The sequence below is a fragment of the Thunnus maccoyii genome, chromosome 18 (assembly GCF_910596095.1).
Source record: "Thunnus maccoyii chromosome 18, fThuMac1.1, whole genome shotgun sequence".
NCBI classification, from domain to species: domain Eukaryota; kingdom Metazoa; phylum Chordata; class Actinopteri; order Scombriformes; family Scombridae; genus Thunnus; species Thunnus maccoyii.
Genome location: NC_056550.1, coordinates 23,850,464 through 23,865,284, shown reverse-complemented (window position 1 = coordinate 23,865,284; position 14,821 = coordinate 23,850,464). Strand labels below are relative to the sequence as shown.

Sequence of the window (14,821 nt, the reverse complement as noted above, 5' to 3'; positions counted from 1 at the left end):
TGGAGTCATTCCCAATCAAAACGTAATCAAGAACGACGGTGTTTTTCAGGATCGATGCAAGAAATGCACAAAAAAAAGGACCCGATAGAAAGAAATTTTCTCGATTCGTCCTTGAAATTGCGGAGCAGAGCGCCGATTCCACACTTCTTCTTCTTCTTTTTTTTTTTGGATTTTTTTTTTTTTGCTCCATGGAAATCAGTGCAGCTGTCACCACACACTATCAACAGTCATTGATGGAGGAAGGTTTTGCATAGATTATCCTCACTAATACTACACTAATCTGTGCCTATAATGCACTGGCGTCAAAATAGAAGAGGGAGAGTGTGTGTGTGTGTGTGTGTGTGTGTGTGTGTTGTGTGATATTCATATATTTAAATGACAGCTATGTAAAGACCTGAAATAAGTGAAAAACAGTGAATATGGAGGACATGTTGGCTACAGTTTACACGAAAGTCCCTCTAATCCTTAACTACAAAAACAGTACAGTTAAAGAGCATCAATGTGGTTTTTTTTTTTGTTTTTGTTTTTCCCGCCATCGAATGGTTTTTACACTAACTACCTGGCACTATTCATCGTATACTGATGGGGTTTCAGTGCCGCTTCATGTATGCATAAATATGTTACAGTACAGAACACTGAGTGTAAATAGTTAAGGAGTTAGTTCATAAGTCATCATGAATGTTACGACACAATTCGGTGAGACAGACATATTGAAGATCTCCGATTTAAAAAAAAAAAAAAAAAAAAAATCACCTCTTAGTATTTCATACAGTACGATTAAGACCTTCAGCTCCCAAAATAATCTGTCTAAACTCATCACTCGTCTCAAAAAAGTTTGTTGTTCGGTCGGAGGCCCGTTTATAATCCCCCCACCCCTCCTCCCTCCTCCTCACTCACGCCTGTGTTTTTTTTTTAAATTTATTTGTTTGTTTTTTTCTTAATACTGCACTTCAGTAAACTGGAGACTCGTGAGCCTAAGTTGACCAAAACCAACAATGACAAAAACACTTAAAAACAATAGCTAAGACATGCATCGAGTTCGCTGTGTAAAAGCGGAGGACTTTTAACGTGCAAAAGAAAAGAGAAAAGAAATTTAAAAATTAAAAACACACTATATATATATATATATATATATATATATATATATATATATGTGTATATATATATATATATATGATCCCCCTGCTACTACACGGTGTGCAGTCAGCCATCGTTCCAGTCAACCAGGTGTCTCTTTACTCACATAGAAAAATAGTCAAGATCCAAAATAATAATAATAATAATAATAATTAATAATATACTATATTTGATTAAATTAACCACTTTGTACATAAATACAAGGTCAAAGATCAGAGGTTAATGCTACATTGGCACACCTGGCACCTCCAGTCAAGTGGCTTTCCTATTGTTGGTCGTCAAGGCACAGATTTCAAAGTGTGAAACCGGCCCTGAGACTCGATCTCTACATAACTAACGGAGTGGTCGACTTCAGTGGTGCTTTGTGACAAAATCACAAGTGCAAAAAAAAAAAAAAAAATCCTTCATTCTCTTTTTAGATACCTTGAATCACATTCTGATGGGTCGGTGACCTCGAGTCCTTTCACCCATTAATGAAAATTTGGCTAAAATAAGATGCATATATATATATGATTTTTGTTCGTCAAAGCAAAAAATAATACTAAATTTGACAGATGGATGGACATTTGGTGCAGGACTTGTGCACAGTCACTGCTGGAGTTGTGTTTTTGTTTTGCATGTATCCACGTGACCACAGTTTAATGATAATGTTGTGACCTCTTTTTTTTTTTTTTTTTTTTTTGCAAGATTTTAAATTGAGGCCTGAAATGAAAACAATAAAAATGCTCCCAGTGTGTCGTTTTGTCAGGGACAAAAAAAACAAAACACATGTAAATGAACCATTAAAGGACAAGTTCACAATTTTTCAAGTCCGTCTTAAAACATTGAAACGGGCTTTTCTTGCCTGAAAAACTGAAAAATTGTGAATCTATCCTTTAATAAACAGCCACAACGTTAGTATAAGGTGTGTGTGGCTGTTTTAATTTTCTCCCTCCTTTTTGTCTCCATTTCACCCGTCACATTTATATTCCAATGACAGAGGAAACGAAAGGATCCAATGATGGTTTGAGAAATAATAAAAAAAAAAAAAAAAATAAAAAAAGCAGGAAGCTGAAAACAGGGAGGCCCAACACACATAGAACAATAAACACATTTCACTAGACTACTAAGGCACACACTCACTCACGACATTTAACATGACAATAAATACATCCTCAACATCCAACAACATCACTAGCATTTCTGTCTTCAGTGCCTGCGTTTCAGACGACTTCCAAGGGTTATTTTTCCTTCCCCCTCCCCTCCTCCCATCCTCCCACCCATCCAGGCATCCAGTTAACCTGTCCACAGATGAGAACTGACGGGGCTTATGGAGTGCTAACGAGATCCTCTGTACTGTAGGTAGACTTTTTTTTTTCTTTTTCTTTTTTAATATATATATATATATATAAGTATATATATATATACACACATTTTCTGTGGCACCACAACTATTTCTGCAACAATCCTTTAAGTCGATGTCTCTCTCACCAACCACTGCCATCAATCTGATTAAAATAATAATTAATTAAAAAAAAAAAAAAAAAAGAGGAAATAAACAAAATGAATTTTAAAAAACTAAAAAGATTAAAGACTGCGATTTATTCTGAAAGTTATTCTCAGATTCACAGCTCGTGCTCCAGTTGGAAAAAAAAAAAAAAAAAAAAAATGTTGTCCCATCTTTTTTTACTAAAAACTCGGTGAAAAAAAAGAAAGCGTTGAGCGACGGGGCAAAAAAAAAGCCCCCCGAGGTGCTATTAAAACCATGATCCAGTTTTCTCCACGATAGTCCTGGGACTACATTAAGTCTTCAAAATGATGCATTATACAGGAAGCCATCCCATTTTTTTTTTTTTTTCTCCTCTATTAATCGCTCTGTTTCTGGGGGTCTTTGTTCCCCTGACCTCTTTTTTTGTTCAGTGTCCCTTTTCATTATCCTGGAATGACGGGGTGGGAAAACTAGGCCGAATCTCTTGCTGCTGCGGCTCCGTTTTTGTCCTCGGCCTCTCCTCCTCCTCCCCCTTTGTCCTTTTTCTTCCCCCCTTTCTTCTTCTCTTTTTCTAGCCTCTCTTTCTCCTTCCTGAGCCTCTCTTTCTCAGCCTTTTCCTTTTCCTTCTTTTCCTTCAGTTTCTTCTTCTCGTCCTCCTTCTCCTTCTTCTTGTCTTCTTTGCTTTTCTTCTTTTTCTTTACCTCTTCCTCTCCTCCGGTCGTGGCGGCCTCGGGTGCCGCCGCCGCCACCGCCGCTTCTTTCTTTGGATCCGGACACGGCGGCAGAGGGGCGTTGTTTGCGGTCGGAGAGGGGATGGAAGGGGTGACTTGCTCGGAGACGACCCTCGGGGAGGGAGATAGAGTGTTGGGTGGCGATGTGCTTTGAGCTGAAGCACTCGGCGGCGCTGAGGCGTCGTGTGACGGGCCACTCACGACTAGGGGGCTCTGAGTGTGGGGTGCAGGCGCCCTCTGACCTGCCCCCGGAGGAATGGGTGGTTTATGCATGGGGGCGTGGAACGGGCTGGATGATAGGTTAACAGGTGGCGAATCTCTTCCCGAAGGCCCTGAGAAGGAGCCCTTCTTGGCTTGGGAGTGGAAAGGAGACTTGGACTTGCGGAAGCCGGGGAGCGAGAGCAGGCTGGAGGAGGCCCTGAGGGGTCCCGGCGGAGGGATCGAGCTCCCCAGGAAGGAGAAACTACCGCCGGAGCTGATGGAGGCGGCGCGGCGTTTGTACTCGTAGATGTCCCTCGTACCGTGGAGGCGGCGGCCCGGCTGGTGCGTCAGCTCCCCTCTGGACTCCCTCCACTTCCTCACCTGGATGTTGCACTCCCTCTCTATGAGTGACTCTGTCACCGGGAGCGTAATGATCTGGACGGACAACACACCAGACGAAAAAAGGACGAGACAGACAGAGGAAGTAGAGATTACTAGGCTGCGCGCTACGGGACAAAGTGACTCATAACTCGTGTCGATGAGTAAGAACAGAAGCAGGTTTTTGCTTTTGTAACACGGCCTGTAAAGCCCAGAATGAAAGAGAGAGAGAGAGAGACCCACCTCCTGTACCAACGCGTCCTCTCTGATACTCTCGGGTGAGATGTTCCTCAGACGCTCCATGGTTTCATACATGCCCTGTAGTTCCCGAAGCTTATCCACAGAGCCGAGCATCTGTTTCAGCAGCACCAGGCCCACACGAAACACTATCTTCACTCCTAAAACCAGAGACTCAAGTTATGTTTCTGTCAAACTATTATACTCACAAAAAAACAAACTCAAGCAAACATTAAAGTGTTGAATCTTATCCTCCTATCCTTCTTCCCCTACACCAAAACTAAATGTACCTCGAACACATTTTAAGACTCGGGGGGGATCGTGCTTTCCAGTCAGCAGCCCCCTAAACTCTGTAATAGTCTCCCAATAAGCTTAAGGTCCTTGGATACTGTGGACATCTGCTCAGAGGCATTTGGGTAATAATGTGTTATTCTACATCTTAATTTGTCTATTTTGTCTGCTCTCCTTGTATATTTCATCTGGCGTCTTTGTTTTTTTTTTATGTATTTTGATTGTATTTGATTTTATTCTCTTTGACTGTGAAGCACTTTGTGACTGGTGTCTCTGAAAGGTGTTTTATAAATAAACTTGCTCGCTTCTTGTATTATAATTAAATCAACATCAAAACAGTCGAAAGCATCGATCGCTGCCCGTTAAGACGCGAGGATATGAGATGTACCTTCACAGAAGAACATGTCCCACACACGCAGCACACAGGACCACGGTAAGGTGCGAGAGAAGATACACATGAACCACTCGGTCATGTAGAGAATCGGGTCGATCTTGAACTTCTTGAGATGACGGTAAGCCATGGGACACGTACGCCGCAACAGGGAGAAGAAGATCTCGCCATCCAGCTGGATTGCTTCCTAAAAAAAAAAAAAAAACAGACACGACGAGTCAGTGAAGGTGATGAAATTGACGGACGGACGGACGGATGGACGAGGGGGGTTTTTTGTGGATTCACTCACCAGTCCTGCGCTGTAGTAACCGGGAAGAAACTTCTCACATATCTGCACGAGGCACCAAAATGCTTGCTGCGGAAGAGAGGAAAATTATAACCTTTAAAAGTTGATAAAACATTTGGTGTTTAAATGTTACCTGAAAGTAATGACTCAAAACATAATTACATCATCATTTCCCACTTTTAGTTCCCTCTTTTTTTTTTTTTTTTTAAATAGAACAATATGCAGATTATTCATTAACTTAATCTCTCTCTTCCTCTTCTCTGTTTTTTTGTTGATTCTAACAGATAATAAACACCAAGATGACAAACTAGACTAAATAATTTCAGGATATTTATGTCACGATCACCATAACAACAACAACAAAAAAAAGTGACAAAGTGTCTTCTCTCGTTATCGTGAAATAATACTTTAAATAAAGATGTGTTGAGCTCAAGAGAAATCCATTTCACGATGTCAAGATAAATAAATCTATACACACACACACACACACACGGGGCCCGTCCTTCTGTTAAAACAGGAAACTGATGCAAATGAAACTGTGACACTTTCAGGAGATAAAGACACACTTTGTTTTGCTGCAAGCGGGCATCGACTACAGCAACCGTTCCAGTGTTACGTAACACACACAGCTATGAGAGCTAACACTCCCACACTGACACCTGGCCGACCGTGTACACAGATTTATATTTGGGTGTGAATGAATTGTCAGAATACAGATTAGGCCTTGTGGTCATCCCTCCTCCTCCTCCTCCTCCTCCTCCTCCTCCCCCGCGCTCTGCCCCCCCCCCAGCGATGAAACCTCAACTTGACCGAGTCCTGTTTGTATCACACAGCTTGTCAAACGTGTCACAGTCTGATCGGTGGTGTTTCGACAGTGTCACCAGAAGGCCACCTGTTACTATTTTTAATGTAGTAAGTAGCCCCGATAAAATACGATTCGCATGACGCTTCGGTTTGGTTTTGCTTTCTCGCTCGCCTACTCTCTTTGTCTCTCTCTCTCTCTCTTTCTATTGTGAGCTGATTAATTTGTTTGATAAGAGGAGATGAATAGAAAGAAATACCACACATGTATCATCAGGATGGAAATTAGTTGTAGTAGGCGTCTAGTCAAAGATAGTTTTCTGATATACGTTCAGGTTTTCTGGTAGTCAGATACCACAACAAGAAGTTGTAAGGTATAAAAATAGATTCTAGTTCATGACTGGAAACAGATTTACGCACTTGTCAACGTTGAGCCTATTGGTTTATTTATTTCATTTTATTTGAGGGTTTGTAAAGCAGTCACATTGTTCAGGAATCGTTACAAAACTAATAAAGATTCACAAATTTTCCCAAGTCTGTCCAAATAAACACTGACACATGTTTTTCTTGCTGTTATCATGTTGTAATCCTGCTCATACTGGATATTAAGAGATCCCTTTATAATGTTTACCCCTCCTTCAATGCAAAAATATACAGTGCCAGTCACAGCAAGAGATGCACTGATATCAGTCTGATACTGACTCAAATGGCTGAATCTGGTATCAGATACCATTATTTTAATAAACAACAATTCAGTATGTTTATATCTATGAATATATGTGTTATATTTTGTTTTATAAGGTTAGGAAAGCAATGTTTAAGTCAAGTCTGATGTTGCCTTACACATAAAAGAATGATCCCAGTCTCTTCTACACAGTGAGGCATACAGCTTATTAATTAAACACTGGTATTGGATCAGTGCCCAAAGCCCGGATATCACTGTTGGGACCGAAAAAGTCGGTTCGGTGCCTCCCTAGACGTAGCTTCTCATTCACTTGAATAAGAAAGTGAGTCCAAACTTTTGACTGGTTCTGTACGTAAAAGGTTTATCTGAAGCTAATATGAAGCTTCAGCCGTCCACATTAGTCAAATCAGGTCAATATCTTTCGATTTGCAGTCTTTTTAGAGCCAAAATCCCTCTTTTTGTAACAATCCTTCAGGAAAACAGTTTCCACTGATACACAAAGACTAAAAAGACTGTAACAGTGGAAGATTTCTACTTTATGTGACTAACTCAGACGGCTGATGCCTCATATTATCTTCAGTTAAACCTTTATTTCATTTTTGTTTAAAAGGAGGGCTGTGGATTTTGTCCCCCATCATTTATAGTATAAGAACATTATGAAGAGACATTTTAACAGCCAGTATGAACAGGAGGAACGATTACAGCCAGCAAAACTTGTTTCAATGATCATTTGGGTTCCTGACTGTTGTTTTAAGACACATTTGAAAAACTGTGAACCCGTCCTTTAACCCTTTTCATTACCTCAGCAGGCATATGCATGAGCAGCACCGCAGCCACCGGAGCCTGAGCCTGGCAGTAGCCCTCGTCAGGCCGGTAGACGGTGTAGGCCTTCAGGATCCGGAACAGATCCTGTTGCCTGCAGAGACCAGAAAAAAAAACAAACCCAAAATGATCCAGTGGCCAAAATCCACCAAAAAACACTTGACCAGTTCATTCACTTCCCTTTGACTCATGAAGGGAACAATGCAAACAAAGGGGAACCTTAAAAAGAAACTGTTGATGGTCTAATCCAGCCTTTGAAGTATTTCTCTGCAGCTGTAAGTGAACAACATTTTAATTTATCTTCTTAAAATATATCTTATTATATTTCTATGTGCTTTGTGTTTTCATATTTTTCATTTTTCCCCTTATCAATATGCTTTATTAGTATGGTTTATCCATACTTGATACATGCAGTAAATTCTAATTTACACTGTTTTCTTAGTTGTATCATGTTCAGTATATTAACTGACAGATATATGCAAAAAAAAAAATAAGTAATTAAACATATGAAATGAACCTGATGAATATTAAAACTGTGTGTGTGCACTCAGGTGTTACTCTTGTCAATCACGTATGTTCACCTATGAGGTCAAACAAAGTGAGGATGTGTTTATTTTACCCGTGGCCGCCGCGAGCAGCAAACATCTCATGGAAGGGGAACTGTCTGTGTAGATCCTTCTCTATGATGTCCAACCATTTAGCTTCCCCTGGTTCTCTCTCCAGCTCCTGTTGTTAAAAAAAAAAAGAAGAAATAAATAAAGAGATAAGTTTTAGATTAATTCTCAGTAACTTTTGGTGTAAAGTTCTAAATTAGACAACAAAGTGGATTAAACTGCAAAGCTCTGTTTGACACTTTAACAACAAATCAGAAGTAAAATGGTAGAAGAGAAATCTAGACTCGGACAACAGGAACAATACTAAGTGGACTGTTGGAACCTGGACCCAGCTGAGCCTGGGCCCCCCTCCAGCATGGATATGGAGTCAGGGCCCTGACAGGCAGGATTACAGGTCCTGATAAGAAGCTTACGGCTTCCTACGTCAGCGCCTGCGCCCCTTTAGCAATTACCCTACTCAAATCACAACTTCTTTACAACAGTCCCCACTTTGAGGCAGTAACTTTACTGTCCTTGAACGCTCTCAGACCGGCTACAGAGAGCTTCACAAAGACAGAGAAAGCACATTTGAAGAACTGAGAGAGCAGATTTGAAAAATGAAAGGTCAAAAATATCTGTTTCCATATAAGTAGATTTGTTCATGACTGCCACCGCCCGCCGCCCAAAAAAAAAAAAAAAAGCTTTTTCAGAACTAGGAGAACCAAAAAAAGATGTTTCTGCCAGTTGTGGTTTTGGTGACATTTGGTTTGTGAACATTATATTAATAGTTTTACCTCAAACTTCCCACAGTTGTTATCTAGGAGCTCTTGACTGTTGGACAGCAGCTGCCAGGCTTTGGACCTGAGAGACGACGGGATCCCCTTCCTGCAGCGCAATTTCACCTGCAGCAAACAACACAGCTCCATGTTAAGAATAACTGATCAAACATAAATCCCACAACGTAAACATAAAAAAAAAAAAAAAGGCGGCTGCGTACCTTCTGGAAGCGATGTTTGACCCACTTATCCCAGTTGTTAAACATATCAAGCCATTTCATCTCCCTCTGTCTGGCCACTTCAACTCGAACTTCCTTCTCGCTGTAATGGTGAGTAATAAAAAAAAATGATTACATCATCGACAGAACTGGGAAGTACTTATTTTCATTTCACACTCCTTGTTCTCTGATATGTTTAGACATCTTTGACTCTAATCTAATGACGCTAATTACTTCTCCTTCTCTCCCACATTACTCTAAACTCCTCATTACGTCCTTACTACAAACCAGAAAGCACTGCGGCTACTCATGGCAGAAAAATCAATAAACATTTTAATTATTCAAAAGTGGAAGTGCGATTATCCAGTCAGAAAAACTAGAAGCAAATCTAATTTTTTTTTTTTTTTAAAGAGAGGAAGAAAGCAGATGGGTGTGATGGGCGATACCAGAGAAACACACGGTCAGTACATATTGAGTCACGAAAAACGCTCTCAGCATTATCTGAGTCAGACAAAGGGGAGATAAAGGACAGACAGATATGTTTAGAGCAGAACGAGAGGGACGGCAGGAAAGCGAGGGTGAGACTGAGAGGAGAGGAAAATCTCCTAAAAGGCGCATAGATGACAGAGTGAACAGGATGTTCAGGGGGAAAAAAAAAAGCGAAGTGGACGATTAAAAAGGAAGATAGTCAAACATGATTTACATCTATGTGTGTAAACCAATTCTCTGGCTCTAATCTGATGTCGTCTAATGCAAATAGTGTCTGCATGGAAACAGAGCGTGAAAAAAAGGGAAGTGTGTTTTTTCCCCCCCCTTCCTTCAAAACAACCACATCGAATTTGTGTCTCTAATTTCAGAATGATGACGATCAGGTGTGTGAATGATTGATTAATGTCTTACTCTTGATACATACCTGCCTTCGCTGTACTGATTCCCACCCAGGAAGCCATATTTATCAGTGCGTCTGACAGACATGCCATTGATCTCCGAGTCTGAGCCCACAGAGCTTCCGTCCTCTCCGAGCCCAGACAGAGACTCCAACGTCCCCGACATCAGGCTGGCTGACTCCAGGTAGCTGAGGGTGTCCGGGGCTGGCCGGCGGTTGGGGTTGGGCAGCGGGAGGACGAAGGCTGGCTCGTGAATCAACGGGACAGTAGGGCTGTGGTGTTCGACCCTGGTGGGAGTGCTGGGAGGTTCGGGCTTTGGGGACAGAGGAGGATCTTGACTTTGAGGGTTTTGTGCTTGTTGGGATGGCTGAGGTTTCTCCTCTTCAGCTGCTGCCGTAGCTGCAGCGTGGGTGGATGCTGGAGGAACAGGTGTCACGTCAGGACAAGCAGAAGTTTGCGGTTGGCTCGCTGTGAGTTGACCCTCATCGATGACGGGATTTGGGTTGTGGGTGACGTGTACGTTGGGGTAGAGATTAGGACCAGGATTAAGATCAGGAGAAGGGGACGCCTGTGGCACTTCGCTCTGAGCTGACGGCTCATTTGACAGTGCTGGGGTCTCTGTATCAGCAGCTGGATCATTGGTCTTTGTCTCCTGTTTGATAACTTGAGCTCCAGTCTCTGCATCTTTCCCGGCTGATTCCTCTTTCTGTGGAGCAGCCTCGTGTACCAATGATGGGAGGGGGTTCTGAGCAGCAGGTTTTGGACTCAAGGGCGGAGGAGGAGTCGAGGTTGAACCCCCTGAAGCGTTGTTTCCAGTCAAAGCCTTGTCATTGTAGAGGGAAGACTTGGGTAGGGGCATCTCCCTGGTGGTGGACTCTTGTGTGGGACTGTTGGGAGCAGGAAGAGCTGATGAGGACGGAGGGATGGATGGAGCTGCATGGGGATCACCCAATGCAGGTGGCGATGGGGATAGGGTGTAAAGTTCGGCCATGGTTCCACTGTGATCTCTCCTTTAAAAAATAGAGAGAAAATGATGCATGACGGTTTTAGTTTAGCCCAAAAGCAGCTATAAATTGAGTCATAACTTTTGTAATAAACACCTTTAAAAAGGTCAACGCCTAACACAAAAGGTGAGAAAAGAGTCTTTGAGAAACAATGAGGGTTTAGCCATTATCTATGAAGTTCCTCTTCTTAAAAATAGATCAAAAGAGAAGCAGTTAAAGTAGTGAACTATATTTCAAAATCGTGGAAATTCGTGGGAGACAGTGTGCGTGCATTCATACACATCCCATAGGTAGTTTTCTTAACTCTAAATAACAATAATGACTGAATGTCTGAGGCTATATTTCCTCTTTTGCTTAACGCTACACTGGTAATACTTCCACTATAGTAAAATTGTTTAATTCAGCAACTTTTTGAGGAAACACACAGGAAAGAATACCACTATGCTGTCAGTAGACGTTACACCAAGAAACCAAAAAAGTTACAACAACTTCAGTATTCCGCTTTATCACAATTTTAAAAAAGGACAGGTTCACATTATTTCAAGTCTTTCTTATAACTACAGTCGAGTGCTGTAATCATTCCTCCTGTTCATACTGGCTATTAAAAGATCCCATTCAAATGTGCTTTCAATGTAAGTGATGGGGGACAAAATCCACAGTGTGTCCACACAGTCATTAAAAGTGTATCTGAAGCTTATATGAGGCTTCAGCAGTCTGAGTTAGTCATATCAAGTGGATATCTGCCACATTTACAGTCTTTTTAGCATCAAATTCCCTCTTTGTGTTTCAGTGTTTCCCTGTTGAGCTGAGGTTGAAGTATAGTAATAAAAAGAGGGACTTTGGAACTAAAAAGACTGTAACGTTGAAAGATATCTACTTGATTTGACTCATTTGGACTTCATATTAGCTTCAGATAAACTTTTAAATACATTTTTGCACAGAGGGAGGACTGTGGATTTTGTCCCCCATCACTTCCATTGTAAGTCCATTATGAAGGAATCTTCTAATGGTCAGTAACAGAAAGAATGATTACAGCAAGAAAAACATGCTTCAATGTTCATTTGGGCTTCTGACTGTTGTTTTAAGACACACTTGAATAATTTTGAACCCATCCATGACAATAAACCATTACAGATGACAGACCGGTGTACCAGTACACTGGCATGCACCGTTGTCAACAAATCACCCCCCGACAACCATGATGATCAAGTATTTTGCTGATGAAGCAGGTTAATGTCTGTGGTGCCAGCAGACAGCTAACAGCTAATAACACCAGGCACTTTGTTATCGTATCCTCTCTACAGGCCTCTCCCGAAGCGACTCAACTTCCCGATTCAGCACACAGGATGGTTTACCAACACAGCTAACAGTCAACACACTCCCTGCCCCGCCAGGCCCTGAACGAGCAGCGTCCACGGCCTTGTCCACCTCGCTGCTCCGGTCAAATACGACCTCAACTCCGCTGCTCAACTCACCCACGGCCGGCGTGTCACTGCGGTCCGTCCGCCTGGGAAGCCAGGGGGTTCCTCCCCGCGCGTCCCCCCGCCACAGCTCCGGTTCCGCAACCTCCTCCGTGAAATGAAAACACGAAAAAAAAAGAAAAAGAAATGGCGAGACTGAGGGCAGGGACCGCGGAGCAGGGTGAGGACCTGGAAGAGAAAACGTCCTGCAGTCGGCGAGCTAGCTAGCTAAGTTACCTGCTAGCTAAGTTAGCTTCATTTAGCATCAGCGCCGATAGTGTTTCTGTTTCTGCTGCGTCTCCGTTATTTCGGACTTGCTTCGATCATTCTCGCCTAAATTAAGCTACCGTCCTGGTAAAAGCTTTCATTTTGAAACAAAAAGGACTTTCTTTGTTTAATTTGTCCAAGCAGAGCGGCAGGGGCACATCCAGCACCAGCCGCCTGCATTTCCTACTGACAGCTACGTGCGTGTGCTCGTCAATATCATCGTGCATACGCACGCACCCGCACAGGAGCCTCCCTTGCCGTCGCTTGTACAGTTATAAATAAATAAACAATAAATAAATACTTTTTTAAAGAACAAATAAATAAAATAAAATAATTTTAAAAAATTATATATATAAACACATTAAAATAATAACTAAAACCATCATAATATTATTATTTAAATAATGTATTTAATTATTTAATTTGTGATTTTAAAATTATTTAAATTAATTTAAATATATTAATATATTTAATATTGTAGTTTATATTTTAATTCAATATTAATATGTAATATTTTTGATTAATTTATTTTTATTTTTTTATTAATGAAAAAAAAACTTGTAGACTCAGTTAAATATATAATGCTTCTGCATACCCTTATTTTTCCCTCATGGTTTGTTTAATTTTATCACATTCATGTCATAAACATTCATTTAGAGTCTCTAGTGATTAAATATATTTATTTGCAAATCACTTTTAACATACTTTTTTGAAGAAGTTACAAATAAGTTAGAAAAACTTAATTAAAAATGAAATAAAAGGATTTCACAAGTTAACACAGTGATTGAGGGGTTAAATAATACAATCTAATAATCAGTGGTGGAAGAAGTACTCAGATCCTTTACTTAAGTAAAAGTACCAGTACAGCAATGTAAAAATACTCCATTGTGAGTAAAAGTCCTGCATGACAAATCCTACTAAAGTACATAAGTATTATGAGCTTGATGTAGTTAAAGTATTGCAATAAAAGTAGTGGTTTGGTCCCTCTGACTGATATATTATTATATATGACATCATTAGATTATTAATAGTGAAGCATCAGTGTTAGAGCAGCATGTTACTGTTGTAGCTGCTGGAGGTGGAGCTAGTTTCAACTACTTTATATACAGTTAGCTAGTTTAGTCCAGTGGTTCCCAACCTAGGGGTGGGGCCCCTCCAAAGGGTCACCAGATAAATCTGAGGGGTCGTGAGATGATTAATGGGAGAGGAAAGAAGAAAAAACAAAGTTCTGATACACAAATCTGTTTTCAGTTTTTGGACTTTTTCTCTAATCTTTGATTTTTGGTGAAATATTGGATCATTTGAACGTTTATTGACATGAAAGCATGTGAGAAGTTTAGAGGGAAAAATTACTATTTGGTGGAGCTGTTAACAACTCATAGACATGTGAAATGTGACCCCGACTACACACTGCTTTTTGTAAGATGTCAAAAGCCAAAAAGGTTGGAAACCACTGGTTTCATCTTTAACAATGTGTTGTATTTTAAAAGCTTCTTAGTGGAAGTATAAAGTAGCATCACATGGAAATACTCAAGTAAAGTACAAGTATCTCAATATTGTACCAAAGTACAGTACTTGAGTAAATGTACTTAGTTACTTTCCACCACTGCTAATAATAGGAATGCTGGTTTACAGGTTAGTACATAATATTTCATCTAGTGGTATGTTTTAGTTGAACCAGAAGATGGCGCAATCCCCTTTAATTACAAGCATCTGAGCGCGAGAGATGATCCAAACGAAGTTTTGGTATTTAGATACTTTACTTAACTAAGTTTAAGTAGCAATACTGCAATATAAATATACTCTATTATAAGTAAAAGTACTGCATTCAGAATTGTTCTTTTAAAGTATAGAAGTATTGGGAAAAAACTGCACTTAAAATATGAACAGTAAAAGTACTCAAAAGTGTTTTTTATGATTGTATTATTAATGATGTAAACAGCATTTTAATGTTGTAGCTGCTTGAGTTGAAGTATTTTATAAAGTGATGTTTAATAATACATATAAAGAATCTATTGCATTTTATACTAGTAATATACAGTATATCATATGTTATATACTGATCATACAGTCTGTTGGTAATGTATGTAAAATGTTAATCTGCAAAGTAACTAATGGCAGTAAAATAAAACGTAGTTGAGTAAAAAGTACATCTTTTCCCGCTGAAATATAGTGTAGTAGAAGTATA

At 40.3% G+C, this 14,821-nt stretch overlaps 1 protein-coding gene across 1 annotated transcript; it reads right to left on the bottom strand.

Annotated features, from left to right (window-relative positions):
- Positions 1 to 2,771: 2,771 nt before the first annotated feature.
- LOC121883822 (TBC1 domain family member 10A-like) lies at positions 2,772 to 12,825 on the bottom strand. Its single transcript, XM_042392260.1, has 10 exons — positions 12,382 to 12,825; positions 9,929 to 10,912; positions 9,019 to 9,118; positions 8,816 to 8,923; positions 8,048 to 8,154; positions 7,408 to 7,522; positions 5,124 to 5,189; positions 4,832 to 5,021; positions 4,159 to 4,313; positions 2,772 to 3,972 (listed from the first exon to the last, which is right to left on the bottom strand). The coding sequence occupies exons 2-10, from the start codon at positions 10,891 to 10,893 to the stop codon at positions 3,076 to 3,078; spliced, it is 2,703 nt and encodes a 900-aa protein (XP_042248194.1). The 5' UTR covers positions 10,894 to 10,912; positions 12,382 to 12,825; the 3' UTR covers positions 2,772 to 3,075.
- Positions 12,826 to 14,821: the final 1,996 nt, after the last annotated feature.

Coding starts and splice junctions, on each gene's coding strand:
- LOC121883822 (XM_042392260.1), bottom strand. CDS start 10,893: ATGGCCGAACTTTACACCCTATCCCCATCGCCACCTGCATTGGGTGAT. Junction 8,155..8,815: donor ACAACTGTGGGAAGTTTGAG/GTAAAACTATTA, acceptor TTTTAACAACAG/GAGCTGGAGAGAGAACCAGG. Junction 5,190..7,407: donor TCATGCATATGCCTGCTGAG/GTAATGAAAAGG, acceptor TCTCTTCCGCAG/CAAGCATTTTGGTGCCTCGT.